The sequence below is a fragment of the Pimephales promelas genome, chromosome 23, assembly GCF_988280905.1.
Source record: "Pimephales promelas chromosome 23, fPimPro1.hap1.1, whole genome shotgun sequence".
NCBI classification, from domain to species: Eukaryota; Metazoa; Chordata; class Actinopteri; order Cypriniformes; family Leuciscidae; genus Pimephales; species Pimephales promelas.
In genome coordinates this window covers 16,620,166-16,634,329 of record NC_142791.1, presented here as the reverse complement: position 1 = coordinate 16,634,329, position 14,164 = coordinate 16,620,166, and the positions used below count along the sequence as shown (strand labels likewise).

The following is a 14,164-nucleotide window of genomic DNA, read 5'->3' as shown; positions in this document are numbered from 1 at the left end:
ACTGAATATTTCATAGGGTAAGTTTATTTTTTAAATGTAATTTCTGTTATGGCACACTAAAGTCTTTTATTTAAGCTATTAAAACTTTATAACGAAATATATGTTTTGAAAATAAATTAAAGGCTGCGTAATAGCTTTTATAAATAGTAGCCTAAAATATATGACACACAAAACACAATACATATATTTTTTTATTAATAGAAATAATTATGGTTAGATTATAATTATAGTAAAAATGATTAATTAATAATTAATTAATAACTTGCCCCAACCATTAGTTAAAAGTACTCTTGTTTGTCAATATTGTTTTATTGTATTTACTGTAAAAAAATATTGTTGGTTTAACTTACAGTAAAAAATGAAGTAACCTGGCTGCGTTCATAGAAATGGAAAAATTGAGTTAATACAATGAAGGAGATTGATTTAATCATCAGAAACTCAAAACATTATGTTATCAGAACTATATAAATTATTTAAGTTGATTTGACAAAAGAAAAAAATGTTGTGATTACAAATCACAAAAAACATATTTTTTACAGTATACTGTGTTCACTTGTTAAGCCAACAGCTATTACAAAATAAAATACACACACAAAACACACACACGGCGCACACGAGAGGAACAGGAAATCTGTCACACAGTAGCATCAACATCCATAACTATGAATGGAGCGTCTCTGTGAGGTGTGATTGTACAGTACACTAGGCCTTTCACTTTCTATATGTTTTCATTAATAACTGCTAATGCAGCACCTCCTTGTGTAAATAACTAAAATAAGCATGAAAACCTTGACTTGAACCACATTATTATCTAGTGGATTTATCGGTTATTCAATATTTCAATGTTATTTTTTCAGTCAGTAGAGAACTGGATCAAAACGGTCCTAGTGTTACACTGCCTGTCAGTTCCAGTACGATGGGTGTTGACCACATGACTCATTCAAAAAGCGGAATTTTTGTTTCTCCCTTTTTTCTTTGTTCCAAAGCGTAGTCAGGGGTCAAGAGTGCATCTTCTGTCTGATGAGCTCACACTCATACTCACACCCACATCAATCCTGCAGGATTCCTTACGCCGCATCATTCTCTCCTGTGAGTGGAAGAAGCTATTCCCACTATTCTATAGCAATTCTTATTAGATTACTTTACTTTGATTTTAGATTACGTTACCGCATCACAGTAAAATGATGATAGATAAAACCATTAAGCTTCAGTCACATGTTGTATTGTTGAATTGTTGCAAAAAGCCAGTCATTTCAGTCCACAAGTTGGTCATGTGAATTTACCATGTGGACCAACAGAAAGCTGATTGGTTAGAAAGTGACTTCTTCGTACATCCTCACCAATTTTGGGGAAGATAAACTGTAATTTATATAAATTTGGCGAATAAGGGCCTTTCACACCCAAAGTGAAATAAAAAAAAAAAGCATCAGGCATACGTTAGAGGGTGTTCAACACTCTTAAATAATTTTTTTTTTTAAATTAAAATGATTATTTTCAATTGAACTGAACTGAATCAACAATGAACTGACCTCAGCTGAATAAATGACAATAGTTTTTTTTACAGACGAATTTGACTCCTGTTTGGAAGAAAAAAAAATGTTGGATCAAAAAGAAATTCGAAACAACTTCGAATGAAATTACATTCAACCAACAAACTACATTGAGTTAATAACTTAAAAATTTGAGTTTATGCTGCAAATTGTTAAGTCCCTTTAACAATTTGCAGCATAAACTCAAATTTTTAAGTTATTTTCTCAAAAAATTAAGTCACTACAACTACTTGAGTTATAGACCAAGAACTAATTCATCTTATCTATTTCACTTCAAATCCACAGCTACTGTATCATAGCTGTCACGATGTGGGTTTGTGTAATGTTCTATGGTTCCCTGTCTTGTCTATTAGTTATCCCATGTGTTTCTGATTTCCCACGCCCCCTTGTTATCTTGTCTCGCTTGTTTGTCCCTGATTATTTAAGCTTTGTGTTTCAGCCTTGTCTTTGTGAGTTCTTGTTTAATGTTTGACTGTTAACGTCAGTGTTAGTTGCTCCTGTTCCTGAGTCCCGAGTCCTGTATCCAGCCTGTATAGTTTGTAGTCTGTTAAATAAAGTGTGTGCTGCTTTTGGATCCTGCTTCAACCGCACCACGTTACAATAGCACATGCTTAAAATAACTTATTTAACATGTATTAAGTTAATGTCATGATCAGCATTATTATGTCTACAAAACTAAGCAAAATAATGTTTGCAACTTAAAATGTATAATTAAAACAATAAATCAGCATTTTTGACTTCCAACCATGCATTTAAGTTACAAGTTCCCTTTTTTACCTTTAAAAGTGTTGATCATTGTATAAAGCTGCTTTGAAACATTATATATATATATATTTAAATTGCTATAGTGTATAAATAAAAATTACTTGATTTGAACTGACATTGTTAGTAATACAAATGACAAATTTTGCAATACATCAATTCAAAATAATGTTTTTTCTCAATTTGAATTAATTCCGATTTTGGGTTGATGTGATTGAGGCCTGTTGTTTGTGAGATTCACCCATTTGCAATCATTACAAAATCTCCGCCTCGCATCTTCACTGAAACCTCAGTTGAGGTCATTGTGAAACTGGCGTGAGCTCATCATTGTCCAGCGATGTCCCTGCACTCAGACAGAGTTCATCCGCCCCCCGCTCCTGTTCCCATGATAACACACGACTGAGCGCTTCCTGTCCAGTTTACCAGATGTCAAATCTAAAGGACTCTAAGGCTCACAGTGTTCACATTGTGTGTTTGTCCTTAACATTATCATGAAACAACAACATGGAGATTCTTCTCTGAGGTGTTTGCAGACGCAGAAAACTCTTGTTCCCTTTCAGTCGCTCACGTTCGACGTGACGGCGTAATCGGGATCGCTTCAGGGAGCCCTATCAACTTTGAGTGTCTAATGAGCCATTGAACGTTGGCGTGCGTGAGAAGCACGTGTGTGTGTGTGTCACTCAAGTTCGCGCTTTAGTGTCGGCTTGATGCGCCACTCCCCTCCACAGAGCGGATACGTGCACTTTTTGCTCCAGTCGAGTTCCCACTCAGACGAACCCAAGCGTGCCGCACGAGCCCTCAAAAGTGAAGCCAAAACGTCTTGATCGCCCCCCTGTGACGGGACCTAGTATAGCTCATAACCCCCGCCTCCCCATGTTATTCAATGGGACGCGAGACCAACTAAACAATTAAATTACACTTCACATATCCTTTTTCCAAAGATAGTTTCTGTCATTTATTGTAGTTTCTATCACGTTGATGAAATTTCAAGTGTTTGTTTTTAAAATAAGTTTGTTTTTAGTTAGTTATGTGATGGTAAAAACGGTGCTCTGACATCATGATTGACAGGTTCTCTGTGCGAGGTAGTCACTGAAGCACCAGCGGACTTTTTTTAATAATGTTGATTATGTGTTTAGTAGTTGTATTTACCTTATTTTAACGAGGTTCTGCAATCAGCAGACATCATTGGAGAAGAACGAAGCAGACAGAGGACACTTAATGAAAGTGCGGGGCGTGTGCTTGCGTTTGATTCAGTGAGAATGAGGGCGCGGCCTTGATTTCGCGGCTTTACTTCCTGCTCACGACTGCGCATGACTGGTCCTGAAACACGCAAGTGCGCAGACTCAAGTTCCAAGATGTCAGCGTCATATTGAGACTCTTGCGGCTTCAGTTCTGTCTGATGGAAAATAGCGAAGGGGCGTCGTCCATCTTTTTTTACAGTCTTTGGGCGAACCCTGTGAGTTCCTCCGCACCCCTTCGGCAGTCGGATGTTGCGGGTGTCCGACGCCAGGCCTAGTGCTCGTTTCCTTGTGTAACTTGTGCTAGGCTGGGTTCCATATGTGGTGATCCCTGCGGCGATCCCATGAGTATTCTCCCATGAGTATTCTTCCACGACCAGCTCCCTGCGGTGAGCCTGTGTCTTTCCCTTGGCAGAGTTCGCTCTGCCGTCACTGTCTGGTGTAGCCTCCTCCTTCTTAGACTGGAGCCACCCGGTGACATTCCATATGTTGCACTGCCCCTAACGGCCAGTCCATATGTGTATTCTCCACATGTTACCTCCTTCTGGCAGGATGTGGCCTCCGCAGCGTCCCCTTCCCCTGGAAAGGCGTGCTATCCCAGTGTTATCCAAGAGTTCCACTGTGTAGAGACTATTTATATAGAGACATGCCACTTCCTCAATCCTTAATACAGCTATATAGGGAAAACCCGTAACACCAAAGATGGCGGTTGTATGCACATGCCCCGCTCCTCCCGCTGGAAAGCCAATGGTCTGCTTTTAACAGTCAAGCCGGGAAACATGTAAGCCTATCGTCTGGTTCCACTGAAGCATGAGAACAGTTTAGGTTTGCGACAGCAGAAAATATGTTACTGTTTGAAAAGGCGGCAGATTTGATGTGTTAGTTGTGTAAATAACAGACATCCCAAGTCTCTCGAAAGTTCCGGGAGTCTTCCGCAGATTGATAGCGGCTCCCTGATGACCGCAAAAATTAGTTCTCTTGGAATCGCGAGCGAGCAGTAGCGTGGACACGACAGAGAGGGAGAGAACCCTTGCGCATGCGGTTTTTATGTCCCGGTGACCAGTGAAAATGCAGTTCTGAGTCTCTGCCTATTCATTTAGATAGGAGCCTGGTCTTGTTAGTCCGAAATAGCTGCCCGGAGGCGTTGCCAAGATGGTGGCCGAGTGGCATGACTTGCCTAAAAGGACTTTGGTTATATGGAGCAGCAGACCGCAACTCCCTTTACACAGGTCTTCCTTCCCAGCCAGTTGGGGGTCTAAGAGTCTTACGTAGGGTGCTGGATGTGGTAGCAACCAATGGCATTTTCCATTGGATCCCAATTGACCCTTCGCTAAGCCCCGCCCTCCCTAGTTACTGTTGCTACGCCTGTCAAGCTTTCGCGGCTGGCCCATCTATTATAGTGTGGATGCACCCGGAATCAGACATTTCAATGAGATAATTAGTAATTTTCGGCGAACAAGTGAAATATCTGAGAGAGCAAGACAAAAGGGACTACAGTATGCATTCGAGGGATATATTCACGACATTATATGCAACCGATTAGAGAATAATTTCTTAAAAATTGAAGTTAAAGCCTAACGTTATAGTCCCAGCGCAAGCAGCAGCGCCTCATACGCTGATCGTTCAAATGGGAAACACAAATTGAGGAACAGCTATGTTCATACACAGCAGGGTATGTGAAAATAATCTTAATAATTATAAATCAAACAGTTTATCAATAAATTTCTTGTGGAATAACACTACTACCGGGAGAGCCGCGATCGGATTGGGTTAAGTTACTTAGTAAGGGGTAACGTTAGTAAGATGTCGATTAACAAAATGCTGAAATATATTTTAAAGTATGTCAGTGAGCCTTTGTTTTGTCTCTTTAATCGTCTTATTTTACGTTATCATTATGACCAAAGAACCGTCAATATTTCCAAGCAATAGGTGTTTTTGTTAAGCATGTCGACATTTACCAGTAGTTGTGTCTCGCACATAGACGCTAGATCACGCCAATCATTTCTCCCCTTGGCTTTTAGATTTTCTGGAAGGAAAACAATTCCTCTCCCCCGTCCAAACTTTTAGTATACCGGTATCAGATTTGCACAATCCACATGCACAATGCTTCAGCATGTTTCCCTCGTTCGAAAGCTTGCCAGACCTCCCGCGCATAGTTACGGTTGCTACGACATGATTGGCCAGTGGCGGTTTTCGGCGTGGCTTAGCGAAGGGTCAATTAAGTTGTCACGTTGAACGTCAGCGACTGAAAGGGAACGTGACTGTGTTCCCGTCCGGCCGCCACAGTTGCTGACCATGCCTTATGGCCGTCACGATCAGCGAAAAACAACAAGTGTGTGCGCCCGCTTCCTGTTTATACCCGCGCTGCGGGGCGCGCCAACGTTCATTGGCTCGTTCTTAGACACTCGAAGTTGATAGGGCTGCCTGAATTGATCCCAATTACGTTGTCACGTCGACGTCACGTCTCATGTTCCCTCCTTCAGGGAACGAGGGCTACACCAGTAACCGAGACTTTCTATAGGGCAACGCTCTGTGACTTTGTAGAGCAAAAGGCTGCATAAATTTAACTCAATATCCTTTTGCTAAATATTGAAGAAAATGAAAGTGCTCCAGGTAACTGGCTAAAACAGTACTGATCTAAAACCAAAAACAAAACATTTTAATTTTTTAATATACATTTTTCTGAAGCAGGGCTATTATAGTTAACTAAAATGAAAAAAACAAAACAAAAACAAGCTATAATAGTATCTCAGTAGTACAATAACACTGTTCTTTAGCTGGCACAAAAACTTCAATGCTGATTGGCTCCATCAAACCGGGGGAAGAAATTCAGTAGCTCCTGGTTCTACATTAAGAGGTCTTACTGTAGTAATAACAGACAGTCTTATCTGAATGCCTGATGTAATGTTTAGTTTTATGTCTGTCTTTACTCCAGTGCAGGACGAGAGACCTTACACTTTCTTTTCACCATATTAGGAGCTCATTTTGCACAGTTGTATAAACAGTTTGTGTGCAGATGTGTCGGGGAGGGAGCTTTATGACTGAGTTAGTATCATGTCAACGCCACATTTTTCCTGGAAAGCCTGGTAGTTAGAGCTACACTTCAGACTCTTTACTTCAGTGTCTGGGATGTTTTCTGTAGTGATATGTCTTTAGGAGAAGTCTGCTCTTGCAAGAGATGTATTGCTGTTCAGCCGAGGCTATAGTTACAGTAAAACCACCAGAACTACAGCCAAAACCAGTTACACTAATGTTCTCTTTGCATGCTTTGACATTATCTTTCTTTCTTTCTTTCTTTCTTTCTTTCTTTCTTTCTTTCTTTCTTTCTTTCTTTCTTTCTTTCTTTCTTTCTTTCTTTCTTTCTTTCTTTCTTTCTTTCTTTCTTTCTTTCTTTCTTTCTTTCTTTCTTTAAACAGGCAGACATAACCTCATACTTTGCATTTTAGTGTGATAGAGTGATGTATTAGTTTGGCTGATAAATATTTGCCTATTTCAAAATTACAGACATCTGTTGATAATGCTGTTTCATCTACTGACAGTCATTCTTTTACAAGTGTCTAAAACAGTCCCACTCATAATCCATCTTCTTTGGACTGCAAAACAACATTTAACTGCTTCTGTTACATTCTAAATCATTTAAACTAATGTCATTATAATTAAAGTTCAATGCAATAATTACTGTTAATACTGCTGTGTATACAAGTGGTGAGAAAGACCTGGAGCTGAAATTCAGATATGATAATTAGTGTTTGGTTTCCAACATACACTGTAAACAATAAACCAATTACAACAGACTGGGCCATCTGACAAATCAGAGCAGAGTAGACCAATCACAACAGACTGGGTGATTTGAACAATCAGAGCAAAGTAGACCAATCACAACGGACTGGATCATTTGACCAATCAGAGCGGAGTAGACCAAACACAACAGACTAGATCATCTGACCAATCAGAGCAGAGTAAACCAATCACAACAGACTAGATCATCTGACCAATCAGAGCAGAGTAGACCAATCACAACAGACTGGCTCATCTGACTAATCAGAGCAGAGTAGACCAATCACAACAGACTAGATCATCTGACCAATCAGCGCAGAGTAAACAAAACACAACAGACTGAGTCATCTGACCAATCAGAGAAACCAAATCATTATCAATCTGTTTTAGATACTGTGAGAAAAGAGCTGATTCTGCAATGTATATTATGAGAAAATTAGAACATTTGTTGTTTTTTATTAGTTATTTTGGTAACACTTTACAATAAGGTTCATTTATTAAATATTAGTTAATGTATTAACTAACATAAACTAACCATGAGCAATACATTTGTTACTGTTTTTGTTAATCTTTGTTAACGTTAGTTAATACAAATCCAGCTGTTCATTGTTTGTTCACGTTAGTTCACAGTGCATTAACTAATGTTAACAAGATTTTAATAAAGTATTAGTAAATGTTGAAATTAACATTAACAAAGATTAACAAATGCTGTAGAAGTATTGTTCATTCTTAGTTAATGTTAACTAATGTAATTAACTAATGAACCTTATTGTAAAGTGTTACCGTTATTTTTTATCTTGGCTGCTTGTACACCTTTTGTAGGGACCTCTGAAACAAAATAAGGAACATTTAAAATAGCATAATAGGGGCTCTTTAACATGCTTCTTAATGCAAGTTTATTCTTCTTTATCAACCGGGAAAACAAGTCTTGAGTACCCATTTATTTTGGAGAATCTCCTCTGCAGGGTACAGAAATAGCCACCAGCCACTCCCTCAATCTCATACTTTCGCCACAGAGGCGGTTCTATTCCTTCTTTCCTGCCGCTGTCCTGACAGAGAGGTTTCTGTGCGAGTGCACCCTGCCCCGTCACCCACACCCACCAGACCAGGATATATCACCTTCCACCCACAACCAGTACAGCCACACACTCTTCGGATCATTCGTCCTGTCCATTTGACTAAATTACCCTTTCAATTTCAGTTTAAAGTTTTATGCTTTTTTTAAATGACCGTAAGTGAGAGAAAATGCAAATTGTGCTGCCAAAAATGTCAGTGACTAGGAGAACAAACCTACAGAAGGCTTCTTATGAAATCTTCCTGCTAATATTAGGAACTCAGATACTCTATTACAGTAGTTTAAGTCTAGACTGAAAACCACCGACATTGACGGTTTTGTTAAACTGGCCAGTCCATTATTCAAATTATTGGTTGAAGTCTGTTAGCAGTTAGTTCAATGTCTCAGGGATGGATCTGCAGTCCACTAGTTTTGCATAGTCAAACTTTCACTATCGCAAAATTTTTTTGGCCCAAAGGCTTCTTAGAACCACCAACTCAGTCTGACTGATATGTAAAGTACTGAACATCAATACAATGCTGTGTTCTGGGCTAAATGTGCGTGTACGTGCTTGTACATAATGGTATTTTGAGCAACTGAGAACTCGTGAAGAGCATATAAAATGTGAAAAGGAGACACACAGCAGCAGGAATTCCTCCATCACACACACACAAATGAAGATCTACTTGAGGTGACGCAATTCTGACACCTGTACTGTGCTGTAATCGTGACTATGATGAGAAAAGAACGTGTGCTTGAGCATTCTGTCCTTTTTAGGGTTGCATCTTGAGACATCATGTCCCGTTTTTGGTTCGTTTAGATGTTTTGGTCCGTGTTGCGTTCATATTTCAGTCCAACCGCATTAGAGTTTGTTTGGAAACGGACAGAGAGTCCCCCCCGCCTCATATAATAAACTGTATAATAGTTCCCACCTTTCTAATTTGCCTGTGTCATAACTGATGCAAATGAATTTTAGATACTATATTACACCACTGTGTTTAATTGGGGGAAAATTCAACATCCCAAACAGACATTCTAAGGTGGCATCCTGTGCAGAAGGGGAACCACACCCCAGAGAGTTAATAAAATCGAAACAATGGACTGGACGTTAACTTTCCATGGATGACGTCACGGAAGGGCAAATCCACATGAACTCGATGATGTAGTTCATTACTGCCAAATAGAGCGTAAGAGCATCATCCACTTCAATCACAAACTAACTGATTACATAATCACCTCTGAGGACCAAAAGGTGGCACATGACTTATGTAATATGAGTTTTTCAAAATACAAACATCTTCCAAACACTCCCACACTACTCACTTGAAATATCTGAATAACAATTTATTCCATCAAAACTAGAAAACCAGAAAACCATTTCAAACTCTTGAGATAATTTGGGCTTGCTCCTGCTAGTTTCATCAAACATCCAGAGGCCTTAGTTGACACAGTCAACTTCAGGGCCCGTATTCATAAAGATTCTAAGAATCCTCTCAAAAAACTCTTAATTTAGCTTAAAAACTTTTACGTAGGAGTCTTAGCTTAAGAGTGATTCGGGACTGATCTAAGAGCAACTCTTAGTAAGGAAAAGACTTTCATCTTAGTGAGGTATTTGCTATGTACTGTATGACACAATATTTTGAAGACTGTGATTGGTTGGTTGTTCAAGAAGGAAAAAAAGTTGTTTTTTTCCAATTTTAAGTATGGGGTTTACTCACACACACATATTATTTTACCATGCTGATACTTTCCTAAGGTATTTAATTGGCTTAGAATGATAAAAAATTAAAAACTCTTTACAATTACACTGATTTATGTCTATTTAAGTGGTGGTTTGAATGTTGGTTTTAATATAGCAAACATGGAATAAAAAACAAGAAGACGAGAAAACACGACTGGACAGAAGAACCGTGTTTACTGTTAGCCCAGTTAGTGGATGAACACAAGGCCATCATTAAAGGAAAATTCAACAATTTTGACCTTAAGACCTCTTTTAAGGGTTAAGATGCTTTCTGAATTACTTTTTTCTTTACTATGAATTTTTTCTTTAATGTTAAGAGTAAACGCCCAAATTTCTTAGAATTTTGTCACTAGGAGCTACTCTTTACATTAAGATTCTTTATGAATACGGGCCCTGCCTTTTAACATATTATAAGAGAAATCAAAGGACCCTTCAGGCCTTCTTTAATAATAAAAAAACATATGCTAATACAGTAAACCTCAATTAAGCCAACATAGTTTCCAAGAGCACCAATTTTCACAGCAGTTATGTAGGAATATTCCAATGTTCTAACACTTATTGTTGGATTATTTACTGTTCCAGAGCCTAGGAACTCCCATGCCAAATGAATGGAAAAGAATGTGCATTTTATGAACAGTCATGGAAAGCTATTTTATTAGTATATGGTTATACGTACATCTGTTTCTTGTTTTTGCATATCTTCTTATTAGTTTGTAAACCAAATTCCAAATGTGTTCCAGTTTTGTTGGTGATTAGATTCAAGCATGTCATTATGATTAACCTATACACCACAGCCATGTAGGCTAGTATCACGTGCAACAGTCCAACCACAATTTAGGTGGTTTTCTAGCACGCCATGAAGTCATAACATCTTGTTTTCGAAGCAACAGCAATGAGTTATTGTCAAAATAATACTGCTATAGAGCAATCAACTCAAATGCACATTGGTTTGGCAATGCGTCCCATATGAGGAACCTTAAAATGGCATCTGCAGAGCTTCAAATGCATCCACCAGATGAGCTTAAAGAGAGCAGCTTTGAAGCTCTTATAATTAAAAGCAAAGCCGAGCAGAAATACACATCCCACTGAAGTCTGGAGGAGATGATTCCAGTGTTTGGGACAGTGGTTGCTTAATGGTTGCAGTAACAGGAAGTAAACATTTAACCCAAAGAAACATCACTTATGTAATAAGATTTGATTAGTGAAAGGTGTTTGGTAAATACTGAATAATCAGAAAAGCATATTGTACCTGTGAATGGTATGTTCTAGTGCTTTGACGTGACGTTCATCTTGCTCAACCTGTTTCCTACGACCTTCCTCTTCCTCTTGAGGCACTGCTGGTGACCCCTGCAAAAGCCATCTCTCCCTTGTGGCTTTAGACTGTAAGGAAAAAAACAGGTTCTGGTCAGGTCATTGATCTAGATCAGTTGGGATCGCGCTTGGCCAGCTATAGAGAAACTGGTAGCCAGGCAACAGGGTAGTGACCAATCCTGAACGGTGACATCACTGCATGGTTCAGCAAGGTTAGCCAGCCATGATGATAATTCTGGATTGAGAATGGTTTGTAATTGTGGTGTGCCGAACCAAACCAAACTCAAGTGGATACTGTATATAACAGGAACCGTTCAGTACCGTTCTTAGAACTGTGCGGCCCGATGGAGTAAAAGCGAAATGAGTGTAAAAAAGAAATGAGTCCTAACACCTGAAAACAAGCATTTTTGTACTTCCGTTTCCATCGTGCCAAAGTCAGAGGGTTTTTTGGTTTTTGGTCTCTGTTGTTAACACAAGCTCAATATATATTTTCACATTTTAATTTGTTTGACATAATTCATCAGTAATACCCCACTACGGATGTTTTAAAAGCTTTTACGTGTTTCTAAGTTAGGGCTGGCCAACGATTAATCGCGATTAATCGTATCCAAAATAAAAGTTTGTGTTTACATAAAATATGTATGTGTAGTGTGTATAATTATTTTGTTGATATAAATACACACACATGCATGTATATATTTAAGAAATATTTGCATGTATATATTGTATATATAATTATACATCATTTACATTAAATATATATATATATACATATATATATATATATATTAATATTTTATATATTATTAACACATTTTTCTTAAATATATACATGCATGTTCGTGAATTTTTATATACAAAATAATTATACACAGCACACACACATATATTATTTAAACACAAACTTTTATTTTGGATGCGATTAATCACGATTAATTGTTGCACAGCCCTACAATAGAAACAAATCAATCAAAAGCTAGACAACTGCATTATTCTAGAGCGTCTGTACTACTAAAACAATCTTTGTTGCATTAATTTCCATTAATTATCACTGTAAAGCTGCTTTGAAGCAATCTGTATTGTAAAAAGTGCTATGTAAATGAAGCTGACTTGAAATGTCTTGACAGCACTAAAACGTGCTTCAAATATGGCAACATACAAAACCCTAGAAGATTAACATAATCTAAGTGAGTCCAAGTGAGGTGCAAGTTCATCCATCAATTCATAATTAACCAGTATTTTTTATCTGCCATGCTGAAAAGAAACAGCTTTGACAAAAAGCTGATAAAAGCCTGACAAATGGGTTTGGATGGGTTTTGGGTTGAAGGCTTTGGAGTAGACAGTCAACATTTAGAGTATAAAACTGGTGGAAGGATCTCTATGGAAGACAGCAACTAGATGCTAAACCTTTAGGACATGGCTACTATCTCCACTAAAACCCCACTTGAAAAAAACACAATACTCATAAATTTGAGGTCAATTCGTTTATAGAATGTCAATCCGTACCACACCGTAAACCATATTTAGCTCTACAAGCAGTATTGCTGCTGGGTGAATGTAGCCTAAATGTACCAGCTGAATCTAAAACAGGATTTTAGTTCATGCTTTAGTCAGCTCATTATTGTGTGGACTGTGGTTTACCAAAGAAAACCCTTTTTATGTGCATTGTTTGACATTTAAGTTTAGAATATAAATGTCATGTGTTGCCACATTCTTATGTAAACTTGAATACATTTAAAACCTGTCCAACACGAGCAGCTGTTAAGGAAGTAACCAGCTGTGGTTGAACTGACTCTAGCTATGTGAGCTATGAGGTCTCTCAGGACCTCTTACGCCTAGTCATCACCTCCACAAAGGTCAACCACAGGAACTCAGGACTGTTTCACAAGCTGTTGAAGGTATGCGCTCTTAGATTTCAAGTCTTCAAGCGCTTCTAAAATAGGGTTTAAATCATTGTGCTTAAACTCAATTTTTTTGATTTAAGATTTTCATAACTTGACATGAGGTTTGCTTGAGGAAAGCTGTATTATGTTTTATTACATGGGTCTCTGGGACAATTGATGATTGGCCAATTGTGGCATTCTTCAATAAAATATATAAAGACAGCTAAACGGTATAATAAGCATGTATGTATAATAATTTATTTGGTAAGTAGTCGTTTAATAAGCGTGATAATGTATGGTCAGCCTGTCATTATAAACCTTTTCTGGAAGAAACAAAACTTGATCCTTACTGACCAACCAAGTTTTTGGCCGGTAGAATGTGTAATATATTGTTGCTGTAGGGTGGAAAACTAACTGCTCTCTTACGAATGTCTGCAGGGTCTGTTAATAATCCCCTAGGCTGGATGGATGGACCATTCTTCTTCTCCAAGTTGAAAAAGAGCCTGGATGGAGCATAGATCTGGTCCACACTCTGGAAACCACTTCAGCCAACTGTGTCTTTTTATTTAAGAGAGAATCTAACCCTGGGCACCAGTTGTCTCAGCAAAGTCTTGAAGTTTTAAAATGTCAGTCTCCAAGGTGTTCATACTCAGAGTTATCTCTCTAGTGACGTATGGGTACTGTGAACAGAATTGCTTTTTTGGGGCTTTCCCAAAATCCCATCACAGTCGTAAAGACTTAAAAGATCGGAAAGATAGATTTTTTTATGTGAACTTCTATAAAAATGAACTTGGGGTGTAATGCAGGAGTGACAATGACTTTTTCAAAGACTTATCCAAAGTGTCTGA

General features: G+C 38.2%; 1 protein-coding gene across 1 annotated transcript in view; it reads right to left on the bottom strand.

The window, feature by feature from the left end:
* Positions 1-14,164, bottom strand: part of LOC120482299 (paralemmin-1) — a 54,840-nt gene that overhangs the window by 11,886 nt on the left and 28,790 nt on the right. The window contains exon 4 of the mRNA XM_089126495.1: positions 11,372-11,502. Coding sequence (XP_088982621.1) covers positions 11,372-11,502 — 131 coding nt within the window. The remainder of the gene's footprint in view (positions 1-11,371; positions 11,503-14,164) is intronic.